At 43.5% G+C, this 15,212-nt stretch overlaps 1 protein-coding gene and 1 long non-coding RNA gene across 3 annotated transcripts in view; both read left to right on the top strand.

Moving 5' to 3' along the window:
• Positions 1-11,708, top strand: part of LOC112918230 (uncharacterized) — a 73,424-nt gene extending 61,716 nt beyond the window's left edge. The window contains exons 5-6 of one of the 2 annotated variants that reach the window (XR_003234644.2): positions 2,235-2,283; positions 9,593-11,708. This is a non-coding gene — a long non-coding RNA (uncharacterized lncRNA). Of the gene's footprint in view, positions 1-2,234; positions 2,284-3,275; positions 4,853-9,592 lie in introns of those variants that run through there. The other variant, XR_003234645.2, reaches the window with a different exon arrangement.
• PRMT6 (protein arginine methyltransferase 6) lies at positions 4,887-8,431 on the top strand. The gene has a single exon (XM_025996322.2). It carries the CDS (start codon positions 5,308-5,310, stop codon positions 7,243-7,245), a length of 1,938 nt encoding a protein of 645 aa, XP_025852107.2. The 5' UTR covers positions 4,887-5,307; the 3' UTR covers positions 7,246-8,431.
• Positions 11,709-15,212: the final 3,504 nt, after the last annotated feature.

Genomic DNA, 15,212 nt, shown 5'->3' with positions numbered 1-15,212 from the left:
TGACTATATTTAAGAATCTTGGGGATCCCTGGGTGGCGCAGTGGTTTGGCGCCTGCCATTGGCCCAGGGCGCGATCCTGGAGACCCGGGATCGAATCCCACATCGGGCTCCTGGTGCATGGAGCCTGCTTCTCCCTCTGCCTGTGTCTCTGTCTCTCTCTCTCTCTGTGACGATCATAAAAAAAAAAAAAAAAAAAAAAAAAAAAAAAATCTTGGTTTACTCACTTAACATTACTGTGCTTCTTCCACATACTTTGCACTGTGCTGGGCTCTAGGAAAGGAAAGAGAAAACAGTCTGTTTCCACCCTCAGGAGCTCCCAATTGTTGGAGGGGGGGGTCATAGAACGTGAACCCTGGTTGACTGGAACTCCTGGGTTCACTTAGGCTCAGCTCTGCATGGCTTCATTCTCAGAGTATTCACTTCTTGGACCCAGACTAGCAAAGTAGCCACTATTTGGAGTGTGTTGCTTCACATAGCAGGGTTCAGAAACTCAAACTTGACAGGTAACCTGTGCAGCTAGCTGCGTTAAAATTTTCTGCTCAGATAGGGTCACAGCTTGTTCAGAACTCTGTTTCTGATCTATTTGGGGCAGTCATCTCCACATGCCAGGAGCCACACCCCTAGTTCTCTGAGACATAGGCTTATTTGCAGACATTTCACAATATTCATGAAGCTTCAGTAGGAACACACCCACTGTCTCTTTATGCTGACTCATTTTCTCCAGCTGAAAGTATTTGTTTCCCTGATTGAAGTCCCCAATCGGTTGATTTTTGGTCAAAGGAAGATGGGGGGTGGGAATAAGAGAATGATTTGGACTAGGGCCCTCCCCAAGGTCAGAAAGCTTCCTCCGCTGGCCTCGAAGAAGTAAGCTGTCAGGTTGTGAGAGAGCCGGGGCCAGAAGCCTCCCCAAGCTGAAAGTAGTCCCTACATGAGAATCAGGAAGAGGAGGAAAACCTCAGTCCTACCTCAGCAAGAACTGCCTTCTGCCAACCATGTGAGCTTGGTAGAAAACCCCAGGCTCCAAAAAAGGAATGCGGCCAGGCTGAATATTGTGATTACAGCCTTGCAGAGGACCCAGGGAAGCCATCCCTCAACTCCTGACCTATGGACATTAAGAGATTAAAAAAAAAAAAAAAAGAAAGAAAGAAAGAAAGAAAAGAAAGTAAGTTTGGCGCTTTAAGCTGCTAAATTTGTAGTCATTTGTTACACAGCAATAGGAAAAAATGAACAAAAAAATAATAGGCCTTCCAGCCCATAAACTCCACCTGGCCTCACCCTGGTTCTGATACACTTCAAATTGTCTGATGTGATCCTTCACAAATTTCAGCATGCACCAGAATTACCTGAAGGGCCGTTGGAACAAGGAAGACAGACCCCCTAGCCCAGGAGTTTCTAAATCGTTACATAGAGAGTGAGGTTCATGCTTGTTTGATTCTAACAATTTCCCAGGTGATGCTAACACTGTGGATCTAGAAACCACACTTTGGGAATCACAGGTCTATGGTGACTACATTTACGTCTCTGCACTTGAAATGTCCTCAGTAGCAAAATGCTATGAGATCATAAGCATCTGGTTGAAGCAACTGGCTGACTTTCTTTCATATTAAAGGTTTTCTTTAAAGAAAAAAGAGAGAGAGGAAGATCTTATTAAATGTTCATTAAGCTTAATACCTAATTTTCATTAAGCTATTCTCATTATTCCTGTGGCACTTGAGCAAATGCTAATCTCACAGATGTACTAATATGTTACTTCTCCCATATTATAATTTACATTCCCAGGATTTTAGTACTGTTTCCATTATAGTGGCATGATTTATAGTAGAAGTTGTTAAAATGTCATAACCAATATTTGTACTGGAATCTGTTAAGGTACCGCATTCTGTATTTTAAGAGGGCTCAATAAGTTTAAACCAAATTAATAATTATGGATTAAGTTCATAGTATCTTTGTTGTGACTACCTAAACAATTCAATACAAACGTTTTTAAAAAGAATTAGACTTCTCACAATAACATCATCAGGGAGCTGTAAATTTGCTATTTGTCTGTTTTAGTAGTAGGTTGAATAGCTGGGCCAATACACCATGGAAAGACACTATACATCAAGAGAATAACATATATGTAGGCTTTTTATGTTTGATGTTCCAATTTGTTTAAATATAAAAACCACCACCTTTTGCCTTCATTTTCTACAAAGGATTTCTTTTTCTTTCTTTCTTTTTTTTTTTTTTTTTAGGTAGAAGTGCTCCTTTCTACGCTGACAGCTTCCAAGTAACTACAGAATGGTAAGAACTACATCACTTAATGAATATTCATATCAAAGAGATATTTATAACGTTTTTCATGTCATTGCTCCCTTACCCTTCCCCAACACACACTTTGAGAATTACAATGACTTCTTGAAATCCTGAAGGAACTACCTTCAACTTTAATACAAAGCTTTAAAATACATTTTTAAACAGGCCTTCACATTAAAGAAGAAAGGAATTTGAAACAAGCATTTGTGGGAGGCAATTGCATCAGCAAACTCAAGATAAAATAATACAGGGGAGAGAGCTGAGAATTAAAAGTGATCTAATAATTCGCTTAAATAAGGCAACATAGAAATGATAAATAATATCATAATAACAAAAACTAAAGCTCTGTGAAGGTAGAGATTTTTTTGTTTGTTTATATCCTCTGTTTCTACAGTGTTTAGTGCAGAGTAGAAGCCCAGAATATTTATTGAATAAATACATAAATGTGTGTGATGTAGAAAATCATGGTTCTCCCAGTCATACAAAACGCATCTATGATCCCTTGTGCACTCAGGACCAACAATCAGGAATGTGGGAATGGTGCTGATTCCACCACAATGCAGTAGATTCTCAATATAAAAGTGAAAAATCCAAGATCTTGGTTTTCAAATATCCACCACCTGGCATGGAAAGGCCAGATGTGTAAGTGGCTGTGGTACAAAGGGGATAAGTGAAAAAAAGAATTACATGTAAGTGTTGTCAGTCACAGACTGGTTGAAAAAGCTACAAATAAATAGTAACATTTGAGCATTATCCAAAAATACAAGCCAGCGAGAGGACAAACCCCGAACAAAGTTACAGAAACGTACAAATTCACAGCAAGCTGTGGATGTCAAACTTTGGAACCATAACCTAGAGTAAGCAAGAAAAACATATGCAGTATACTTGACTGAAACCAGTGAGTATGGAAATAATACTCACCTTTTACTCATTTTATATATTTGATATTTTCTATTTCCTTTTGCTTAATGCTGGTGAAGATGTATTAAGTCAATTTCAAGATACAGTTGTTTGAAAAACATGGAGTTTGAGCATCAAATGGATGTGGTGAGTAGACTACTGAAATGGAAACACAAAGAATACCCTGACAGCTGAGCTCCAATTCTTCTCCCATCCACGTGGTTTGCTGGAGCTACACTCCTTAGAGGACTATGATTTAAAGTCCTTTCCTACTTAAAGCAACTCAGTGCGGCAGAAAAGATGAGTAAAGAAATCTCTCTATATACCAAGCCAAGGCGCAGGAAGGGAAAGTGCCACAGGGCATTTCTTCTTTACTTTGGGCATAATGTCTAGTACTTACCATTATTCTGTCTAGAAAGGTTAAGAGTGTTTGAAAATAAAACAACTCTCACATCTAGGAGCATCCTAAAATCAATCTGTATCTGGATTTCTCTCAGAGTTTACGAGAGTCAAATTGTTATACTGAACTGCAAAAAAACAAGACTCTTCTTCTTCCCCTGTGAATAGCTATTTCAGTGTTTCCACAACAGTCTTCCTTGAAGACTATTTACCGATCACTCTGTGTGTCAGGATCTGTTCTAGGCTAGGAAACTACAATAGTAGGGAAACAAAAGTCCAAGCTTCTTGGAGTTTATATTTTACAAAACAATAGATACACAAGTAAACACAGAAATTGTAAAAGCTATGAAAGAAATAAACAGTATCAGAAAACAATATATTTAAAGTAGCGAAGGAGAGCCCTTCTCAGAAGGTAATATTTATGCTGAGACCTAATGGATGAAAGAAAGCCCCTAAAGTCAAGTACTAAGGAAAAAAAAAAAAAAAAAAACAATGTTCCAGGCCCTGAGCCAGAAAGGCCAGTATATCTTGAGCCTGAGGAGCTGGGAAGAGTAGCATGAGATGAGATGGGAAGCTACTTGACGCTACGAGATTGTTTCAGTACCTAGAATGGGAAGTTAGTGGGGAATGGCTTGGTCTAACTTGGGTTTTTTAAAGCTCATTCTTATAGCTATGTGGACAACAGAATAGATAGAGGTAGGATTAGAAGCTAAGCCATGTCTTAGGGACTGATTTCCAGGCAAGCAAAGATGGAAGGTCAGACTAGGGTGCTGGCAGTGGAGGAGAAAAGGAGATGGACTCAAGATACATCTTGGAAGTAGAACCAACAAAACATATTCAGAATTCTCTTAAAAGAGACCATAAGTAAAGTGAGGTGAAAACTGGTTGGAGGAGTGAGTGCATTTAAAAGGGGAAGGAAAAGATTTTGAGGAAGGAAAGAATGGGAGAGGAGTGCACTGAGTAGCAGCTTAGAGGTGATGTATTAAAGCGATCGCATTTACTTGCGACTCCAATCTCATAGCCTGCTCTGCACCTCTGTTTTCTTAAAACAAGGAATCAAACTGGGCAGAAAGACAAACTGTTTTGAAAACTTTTAGCCTTAAATGGTTGAGCCCAGGCCCCTGGGGGGGGGGGGGGGAGAGATAATTTACCCGATGAAAATAATGAAGCAAGATTTAACTAAGATCATTTTAGGGGGAAACAGTGGTTCTTACTCTGGCCGCACATTCAAATTCCCCAGGGAGCTTTTATTTTTTATTTTTTTTTTTTTCCCCAGGGAGCTTTTAAAACTTTATGCGCGGGCTCCCCGTGAAGTGGTTCTGACTTAATTAGTTTGAGGGGAGACCGAGGCATAGGTAATTTTTAAGAGCTACACAGCTGACTGTGCTGAGGAGCAAGAAGAGAGCCCTCGAAGTACAGCTGAGGGTGACGGGTCAATAAACGAGAGATTAATAGGGGGAAGAAAGGGGTGAAGGAACTTTAGTCCCCAGATACAGAACAGGCCCGTCGGTTAAATGGACATAATCCGAGACTACGAGAAAATAAAGTCAGTTTTTTTCAATGTCTTTTTTTTTTTTTTTTTTTAAGCTGGGAGAGAATTTTATTCGCACAGTGCTGGGAACAGACACTCCCACGGACACAGCACATACTTCAAAGTGTATTTTATTTGTATCGTGAACAACAGGGAGGGAAGAAATGAACCCCTGACAGTTGATGAAAGGGAAACAGAAGAGGAAAAATACCTCGTCCACGCAAGCGATCACGCGGGGAACAGGGCTGCCGTGGGGAAGCAACCGCGAGGGGCTCCGCGGCCCAGCGCCGCCTTCGGCCCGGGCGCGACCCCGAGTCCCGGGTCGAGCCCCGCGTGGGGCTCCCGCTGGGGCCTGCCGCTCCCTCTGCCGGGTCTCTCGCGAGTGGATAAACAGGGTCTTTAAAAAAGAAAAACCAAACGAGGCAGGAAGGGCTGAGCCGTGGAGTTCCAGCGGCGCCCGCCCCGTCACCTCGCGTCCCCGTCACCTCGCGTCCCCGCGCTGCGGCCTCAGGGAGCGGCGGCGTCGCCCGGCTGGGCGCGACCCGACTGCAGGGGGCTGCCGCCGCCTGGGGCTGGTCGCGGGGCCGCGCTCCTCGGCCGGCCCCGCCGCCCTTCCGTGGCCCGGGGTCTCCTCGCGGCCCAGGGCCGGTTCCCACCCGCAGGGCTTTCTCCGTGGCGCTCACACCGTGCGCACCGCCCCTCACCTCGGGGCGCGGCGGGAGCGGGCGGCGGGCAGCAGAGCGGGCGGAGGCAGAGGGCAACGGAGGGGCAGAGGGAGAGGCTCGCGGAACTCGGGCGCGCGGCGCCGACGCGACCCCCCGGGCTCCGCGGCGCGGCGGGGGCCGCGAGGCTGCCGGCGCGGGGCCGCGCTCCGGGCTTCTCCCCCGGAAGTGGGCGGTGCCAGCCGGCACTACAAGTCCCAGAAGCCCCCGCTGCCCGGAGCCCGCGCGGAGCCACGCAAGGGCCGCCGGGAGTCAGCCGGGGCCGCCAAGATGTCGCAGCCCAAGAAAAGAAAGCTTGAGTCGGGGGGCGGCGGCGGAGGAGGGGAGGGAAGTGAGGAGGAAGATGGCGGAGCGCCGGAGGCGGCCCCGCCGCGACCCCGGAGGGCGCGGCGGGAGCGGGACCAGCTGTACTACGAGTGCTACGCGGACATCTCGGTGCACGAGGAGATGATCGCGGACCGCGTCCGCACCGACGCCTACCGCCTGGGCATCCTGCGGAACTGGGCCGGGCTGCGGGGCAAGACGGTGCTGGACGTGGGCGCGGGCACCGGCATCCTCAGCCTCTTCTGCGTGCAGGCGGGCGCCCGGCGCGTGTACGCCGTGGAGGCCAGCGCCATCTGGCAGCAGGCCCGCGACGTGGTGCGGCTCAACGGGCTGGAGGACCGCGTGCACGTGCTGCCGGGGCCGGTGGAGACGGTGGAGCTGCCCGAGCAGGTGGACGCCATCGTGAGCGAGTGGATGGGCTACGGGCTCCTGCACGAGTCCATGCTGCGCTCCGTGCTGCACGCGCGGGCCCGCTGGCTCAAGGAGGGCGGCCTGCTGCTGCCGGCGTCCGCCGAGCTCTTCGTGGCGCCCGTCAGCGACCAGATGCTGGAGCTGCGCCTGGGCTTCTGGAGCCAGGTGAAGCAGCTCTACGGCGTGGACATGAGCTGCCTGGAGAGCTTCGCCACGCGCTGCCTCATGGGCCACTCGGAGATCGTGGTGCAGGGCCTGTCCGGGGAGGACGTGCTGGCGCGGCCGCACTGCTTCGCGCGGCTGGAGCTGGCCCGCAGCGGCCTGGAGCAGGAGCTGGAGGCCGGCGTGGGCGGCCGCTTCCGCTTCAGCTGCTACGGCTCGGCGCCCATGCACGGCTTCGCCGTCTGGTTCCAGGTGACCTTCCCCGGCGGGGACGCGGAGAAGCCCCTGGTGCTGTCCACCTCGCCCTTCCACCCGGTCACGCACTGGAAGCAAGCGCTGCTCTACCTGAACGAGCCGGTGCCGGTGGAGCAGGACACGGACATTTCCGGAGAGATCACGCTGCTGCCCTCCCGGGACAACCACCGCCTCCTGCGCGTGCTGCTGCGCTACAAAGTGGGCGACCAGGAGGAAAAGACCAAAGACTTTGCCATGGAGGACTGAGCGCGGCCTCCTACTCCTCCGCCCCCCGCCCCCCCCGGCGGCCCGGCCCGCGGGGCGGGGGCGCAGGGGGCCGGGGCAGCGGCGGAGCCCGGCGCGCAGGTGGGCGCAGCGCCTCCCCGCGCCCTCCCCGCGCCCGGTTCCCGGGAGGCAGGCCGACTGGAGTCTCCTCTTCCCAGGAGGTTCTCCCGGCGATATTTATTTAAAAAGTGAACCCCGAGGCCCCCAACGATGGAAACAGCTTGTTTATTACTGGGCCTCAAAAAGCATGTGGTACCAAGCACTTGTATTTCTGTTTCTTTTGTTTCGCGGGAAGGAAGCCAAACACAGAGGAAGGCTCCGTGCACATCCCTGAGGTCTCCCACCCAAACCTGAAGCCAGGGAGAAGGCTAACGGGGTTTACCTAGACTCCATAAATTTCCACTATGACTTAAATATTATCTCTCCAGAGCCATATTCTTTCATTCTCGAAATTCCCTCCTTTCCTAGGTGCCTCTAGGCTTCAGTGCTTCTTCCTCCTTGTTTTTTTAAATAAACTTTTGCTTCTGGTAATGAGAGGGAGGAGAGTGAGGAAGCAGTTTGAATTATCCTGTTCTTACACTTAACTACTTCCATAGGGTGCTAAAGTCGAACACATTTCTCCTTTTTGAGTAAAATAGGCCATATATAATTGTGCAGCATACCCCCCCAACATCAACAAGGTACATTTAGGAGAGAAACATCTGAAAGACAGTGAAGTAGTATGGGTTTTTTTTATTCTTGATTTTACTATTAAAATTTAACCAAGGCAGTGTTTCGTGTATGTTACATAATAAAGTTTTGTGTGACTTTTATTAAACCAGTTGGCAGAAGGCTTTCTGAACCTGACCCAAGGGGTTTGTTCATCATATTGGGTAAATTCTTTAGGCTCTTTAAATTAAGGAAAATCTTTTCCCAGCTAGAGAAATGCACTCACTTAAACTCTCATCACTTGGGGAGATCATGTGATCCGGCCTACTTACATCAATTGAAATTTCCTTTTTTAGTGTTGTTGAGTTGTTTTTTTTTTCTTTTTAGCTCAGCCAAATGTGAAAGTTGTGAATTTCGGAAAATCATTTGTAATGAAGTGTGAGTCATGTTATCAAATTTATTTCACGGATGTTTCCCTCCTTATCCCTGTGGCAAATAAAACATTGGCATTCTATTTTTATAGATGAAGTAAAAAGTCTTGTGTACTGCGACTTAATAATGCTTTTGCCTTCTTAATATCGTCAGTTCTTAAGTGTTACAACCCTTTCGGAATATAGCTTCAGGGTAGTTTATGCTTAATGTATGTTTTTTCTTCATACTGGTGGCTTTTGTATGCTGATAGAAAACAGGTGTGAAAAGTGGTCTTTGAAGTAATTCAGCATAGTTTTGTTTATTGTAAATGAGTTTTCTCCTTTATTCATCGCATATTAAAGTACTGAAGTATTATAACCAATTTGCTAAAATGTGGTGTTAACACATGAGATCTTCCATTAGGAGGGGAAACATACAAAATCAATGACTTGACGAGATCCAAGCAATGACAGTGATAGTTGTCACCATTTTGATAGTTAACAGTCTGTGTAAATGGTGCATAGTAAAGTAGGCCTGATTTAAGCTGGAGGTATGAAATAAGTCCTTTTTATTTTTTAGAGTCAACTATATAAGATGAACGTTTATTTAGAATACTAATGTATGATTTTGGGTAGATTTCTGATACTTTTTTTGACTTCCTATAACAATCCATTTGCTATGTGGGCAAACAAAAACATTCTGAATTCCAGTTTTTGAAATCCCTTTTATAAATGTGCAGATACTATGGAGTTCTCATCACCAGTATAAGCATGTAAAGAGAACGCCAGTTAAAACCCAGTAATTATAGAAGCAAAAAGTTGTTATTTCATAATGAGGCAAGTAAGCTTTAATATCCTTGTTAGTGTTTCCCAAAAGAAAAATGAATTCTCATAAAAATATAGCTATAAGAGCAATTAGTCAAGAGGCACCATAGCATATCGTTAAAAGCCAGACAGATCCTGGTGGAGCCTAGGCTTCACCACTGGAACCGTGTGACCTTGGGCAAAATACTTAACCTCTGTTTGTCTCCAGTGCTCTCGTGCAAAGGGTTTAACGATCACACCTGCTCCATAGAAATGTGATACGTGTGATACAGGGAATAGAGTAAATACATGTAGTTGATACACACAAGCACATAGTGCCTGGTACACAGTAAGATCTCAGTGATTCCTAGCTGTTGTAATTACAGAAAACTATGCAAACCTGAAGCATTTGGGCATGTGTAAAATGTGCTACAGAATAAATATTCAACATGTTGATTTTCTTACAGGTCTTGCTTGGCAGTATCAGCATGGCTGTGTACGATGAGCAGTGTATAACGATACCAGGTGATCCAAAGGAACCCCAAGCCCTTTGGAGTGACAACACCTCCAGAAGGACGGGAGTGTGACATGCTCCAATATCCAGGCACTGTCCCTTCTCTGTGAACTGGCTCTGCCTAGGGTCATTGGACCACGGGAAGAGCTGTCACCCCAAGGAGGGAAAAACATGGTGAAGTTCTGCTTGCTTTCTTCAGACAGCTTACATTTGTTTAGCACTGTGAAACTTTCCAAATACTTGCAATTCACTGGACCAATGGACATTTTATTGAGTATGCCAGGAAATAGTCATTGTGATAAGCACTTAGGATACAAACCAGTAAAACAGTTTTTGCTTCCAAGTGGGTATGTTCATAGGATAAACCAAAAAGGAAAATACATAAATAATAATGGGCTCCTGGGGATGCTGTAGGTGTTAGGAACGGCAGGTAATTTAATTACCCTTGCTTTACACACTTGGAAAAAAACACAGATATTGAAAGATTTGCCTAAGGTTACATAGCTAATTCTTAACAGTTGAACACAAGTATATCAGTTCCTACTCCCAAACAACCTCTTCGTTTCAGCAAGTTCCATTGGAGATATAGGCCTCAAACAACCACCTTCAGTATATAGGATCTCAAGTTTGGCATTACTAGGCACTCATGAAATAGACCCTGAACCCATTTCCCTAACAGGGCTAGCCAAGCATGGCATTCTTTCTGAGGCCCCCTGGAAACAATGCTCAGTGTAGTAGCAATGAAATAGATGAACTTTTGCCATTCTGGCTATAGGTCCTAGCATCCAATAAAGTGTTCACTCTAATGATTTAATAAACAACTATCTAACAAGTAAGTTCTATGATAAATAATGAAATGTAACCCGCAACTGAGATATAGTAGGAGAATAAAATTACCTACATCAGTAGTTTGCATACATTCTTTAGCCTGGAAAGTAGATGTCAGTCCAACTAAATCTCACCTCTGCTAGAGCAAGGACAAGAAGCCAGCCCTTTAGTCAATTCTAACCTTAAAATTCCTCTCAAGCACAAAAGTGTTACTTATCACATAGATTATGAGATCCCCGGAGAGAAATGTGATGGTAAGGTGGAAGAAGATATAATGAGACTATTTCTCGAGATACTATATTTGCTTCTAGGATAAGACATTTGAAAACAAAACAAAAATCTGGATCTAACTAAACACAATTTTTTTTTTTTTTTTAAAGTAAGACATGACCAGTAACATTGGAATTGTGCTCCTTTGGGAGCTTTGATGATCACAGTCATTATTTCTGATAATACCTTGAAATGAAGACTGAAGATTTCAGTTGATTGGCTAGCCACCTTTTTAACTCTAAAAGCAATCACTTATAACACACATTTAGAATACAGAGAGCTGTGAGAAAGGAAAATAGTCCTCCTTTCTCCAGTCTGTCCCCTGCACAAAAAGGAAGATGGGATGGAATTAAGTCCTTAAAGTGCTTTACAGGCATCCTTGCAATCACATGATGTACGTATTTGTGAAAATTCTATCACATTCTGCAATATGGTGCACTAAAAGTAAATGGGGGAACATTGGCTGGGTGGACAATCAAAACTTTGTAGCCAGGAATACTAAGAATACCAGTAAAAGTAGCAATTAAAGAAAGATGTTAATCCTAATAAACACTGTGGTAAATAAGGTAGTTTGATGGAAGAGCAAAAGGAAGAGTTACTGAGATAAAGCAAAATGCACCAAAATGGAGAGGAGGTGTAATAAACATTTCAAGATCCAGAGCCTAAAAAAAAAAAAAAATAAAATAAAAAAGATCCAGAGCCTATGGCCAAATAGTGCCAGGAAGAAAAATGTAGGGTGTGAAACATTTCTTTTTGACGATTGCATTCAACTGTGTCAGTATACTTTCTGTTCAGTAGTCGTTGCCTGGTAGTATGGATAAACCAACCAACAAATAACCAATGTCAGACCTGTTCTGACATTGTCCCTCTACTTATCAATATCATTTGAGTTTATTCATTTACAGAAACATGCATGGCAGGAGAGCATTCTGTCCTTTGTTCCATAAATTAAAGGAATTCAAAAATTCCAATGGGTTTACAGATCTTTTCTTTTTTTTCAGATATTTTCTTTCTAATGCAGGTTTTCTTAAAAGGAAAGTGAGACGAAGGTGGGGCGGGTTACAGGTGGGCCAAAACCATCCTTCAGTATGATTCTATTTATCATATTCTTTTGATCACTGGAAAAGATCGACAGGAAAAGGGAATAGAAATCCTGACATGGGGAGTGAAAGGAAAATAGCTGAGTGTTCAGAAGACTTTCGGACAATGGGATTGAGGACAATAGATATTTCTCCAGAGTCCAAGGTACAGCAGAAAAAATATCTTGAGGTCAAAGAAAACTGAAGTTAGAGAAGAACATGAAGATTAAGATCCCTATGCATGCATTTTGCCCACATCACCATATCTTTGGGCACATTTTTTTCTGAGGTACTGGGCTCAGAACATAACTAAGAGTATTTTGATTGATTACAAATTACTGCTTATTTTGGTATTTATCCTTAACCTCTCATTTCAGCTTAATTTCTAGATTCATTCAAGGACTGTTCTATTTAAGAACTCTTTAATCCTTTCAAATTTGTGAACAAAACCTCCAACCTCCATTATCTCAAGCTATGTGCAGTTTAGTAATGGGTGGTATGGAATGGGATGACATTAGGCCTTTAAAAACAAGCCCTGCAGCCCCAGTGGCGCAGCGGTTTAGCACCGCCTGCAGCCCAGGGCATGATCCTGGAGACCCTGGATCGAGTCCCACGTTGGGCTCCCTGCATGGAGCCTGCTTCTCCCTCTGCCTGTGTCTCTGCCTCTCTCTCTCTGTCTCTATGAATAAATAAATAAAATCTTTAAAAAAAATAAAAATAAAAAAATAAAAACAAGCCCTGGGATGCCTAGGTGGCTCAGCAGTTTGGCGCCTGCCTTTGGCCCAGGACGTGATCCTGGAGTGCCGGGATCGAGTCCCGCGTGGGGCTCCCAGCATGGAGCCTGCTTCTCCCTCCTCCTGTGTCTCTGCCTCTCTCTCTCTCTATGTTTATCATAAACAAATAAATAAATCTTTTTAAAAAATAAAAACAAGCCCCAAAACAAACAAAAAACCTTGCAGCTTTGTTCTTGATAAAATTATCATATTTAAGAACAAAACATAGAATTCTAACTATCAATGATGGTGGAGAATAGATTAAGATCCACAAATGGTTAAAACTTTCATTTTATGCATTCATTGGAATCAATCTTTTACTAGGAATTTCTATAAAAATAACAAACTGCTTATTTTAATGTGAGCTTCTCACTCTATCACTTATCATCTGGTGAATTATAAAAATAGGAAATATTTAAATGGTTACGAGTGTACAGTAAAAGACAATTAAAAAGAGAGGATTTGGAAAATCTACAGATTACACAGTCCTTGAATAATTGAGAATTTACTCTAGTTAGAATAATTAGAGGAAAACATAAAGAGAATGACAGCAATTACAAGGAGATTTTAACACAAAATGAAATTTAAAACTACCAGGAAATGTGCTCTTTGTAATAAATACAATTTAATATCAGCCAGCTTTGCTTGAACCCCAATCAGGGGGATTTTATAGAGCCCAGACATTATTATAAAATTGGTTTGCATATAAAGTAATTCCATGGTATTGGGCCCAAGAAAAATTGGCTTTAGGATAGTAAGTTCTTAAATCGATAAGAGAACAGTTGAGTTACTCTAAGCAATCACTTAAGGTTCTTTAAAGGAAAACCAGACCAATAAAGGATGTGGTCATTGCACCATCCCCATAGTGGTATTAATGAAGACACCAAGGTGATATATTGTTCAGTACAAAAATATGAGATATAGTTGTAGGAAGATATCATTTTTCTTTTTTTGATTCATTATCTGATATATTTTATACCAGATGATAATGCATGCATAGAGACATATAGTGAAAATAGCATATGCTGAAACTTTATACCAAATGATATTCAAATGCAGCAGCTACTACTCCTCAGCACGTAGAATGTTTCTATGCAATAATGGCATATTAATCAAACTGTGCAAAGTCCCATTAAAATCAATGATGTATTAACTTTGTTTACTTCACATCAGTTATACATAATAAAATACTGTTCTTTCTCCTAAGGAAATCTCCATATCCATTATAAATTTTCGTTTAAAGGAAACTCCTCCTTTTGTTAGACATGCCACAGCATATATATAAAGCACCCTCATTAATTTTTGAATCATTATTGAGTGCCTTATGTGCTAGATGCATTTTAAGTACATTATCTTATTTATTGTTTGAAATAGCTCTATGAAGTAGTTCTATTATCAATCCCATCTTGCAGATGAGAAGACAAAGGCATGGACTTCGATGAATTTCCCAAGACCATATGGAAAGTAAGTGATAGAGTCTAGGACTCATCTCCTAAAATCTGAGCATCTAACCTACTACACTATCCTATCTATGATGCCTGAGTTCTCAGGAGTTAAGGCTTATCTACAGTCACTTAAAATACGCAGGTCATTGTCTTAGGCCAGGATCCCCATAAGCAGATCTTGAGACAAGGATACATATAGAAGTGTTCATCAAGAAGTGTTCCCAGAAAATGCTAGAATGGTAGTTGGAAAGCAGAACCAGAAGGGAAAGAGATGAGACTAGAGTATGATATTAAACCAAATCCTAAGAAAGGGAATTTTGGCTCAGTCCTGCAGAGATGCTCTGAAGACAGCACAAATCACATCTCAGAACCCAGTTAGGCAGTAAGGCAGCTAGAGCATTCATACCTTCTCACCCATCAGACATTGGTTAATGTCTACCCCTGGGGAGACACTTCTAGGCACTTCCTACCTCTCCTGGGTGGACACAGCAGTTTTCATGAACTAAGGACAGTCCCCCAGCTAAGGATTACCAGCGAAGGAATTTAAAAGTACAAGGGGAGGAGGGCACGTAGGTGGCTCAGTGTGTTAAGCATCTGCTTTCACCTCGGTCATGATCCTGGGAGTCCTGGGATGGAGCCCCACATCGGGCTCCCTGCTCAGCAGGGAGTCTGCTTCTCCCTCTCCCTCTGTGTGTCTCACCGTCTCAAATAAATAAATGAAATCTTGAAATGAAAAAAAAAAATAAGGGGATCCCTGGGTGGCGCAGCGGTTTGGCGCCTGCCTTTGGCCCGGGGCGCGATCCTGGAGACCCCGGATCGAATCCCACGTCGGGCTCCCGGTGCACGGAGCCTGCTTCTCCCTCTGCCTGTGTCTCTGCCTCTCTCTCTCTCTCTCTTTCTCTCTCTCTGTGACTATCGTAAATAAATAATAAAAAAAAAAAATTAAAAAAAAAAAATAAGTACAGCCGTGAACAGATAAACAAGAAAAAAAAAAAAAAGGTGAGGGATACCCAGTGACACATGAGGAATAAATGGAGCACTGGTAGGATATGGCTACTATCATAAATATACTTTCTGAGACTCCTTTACATCTTAAATAGTTAAATAGTTACAGACACTTTGTTTCATTTACATCCCTCTTTCACTAGTCTTTTAAAAGCTGCATGAATAAAGTATAA

This window comes from Vulpes vulpes, chromosome 3 (assembly GCF_048418805.1).
Source record: "Vulpes vulpes isolate BD-2025 chromosome 3, VulVul3, whole genome shotgun sequence".
NCBI classification, from domain to species: domain Eukaryota; kingdom Metazoa; phylum Chordata; class Mammalia; order Carnivora; family Canidae; genus Vulpes; species Vulpes vulpes.
The sequence above is the reverse complement of the archived record's forward strand: the minus strand, read 5'-3'. Positions and strand labels throughout refer to the sequence as shown.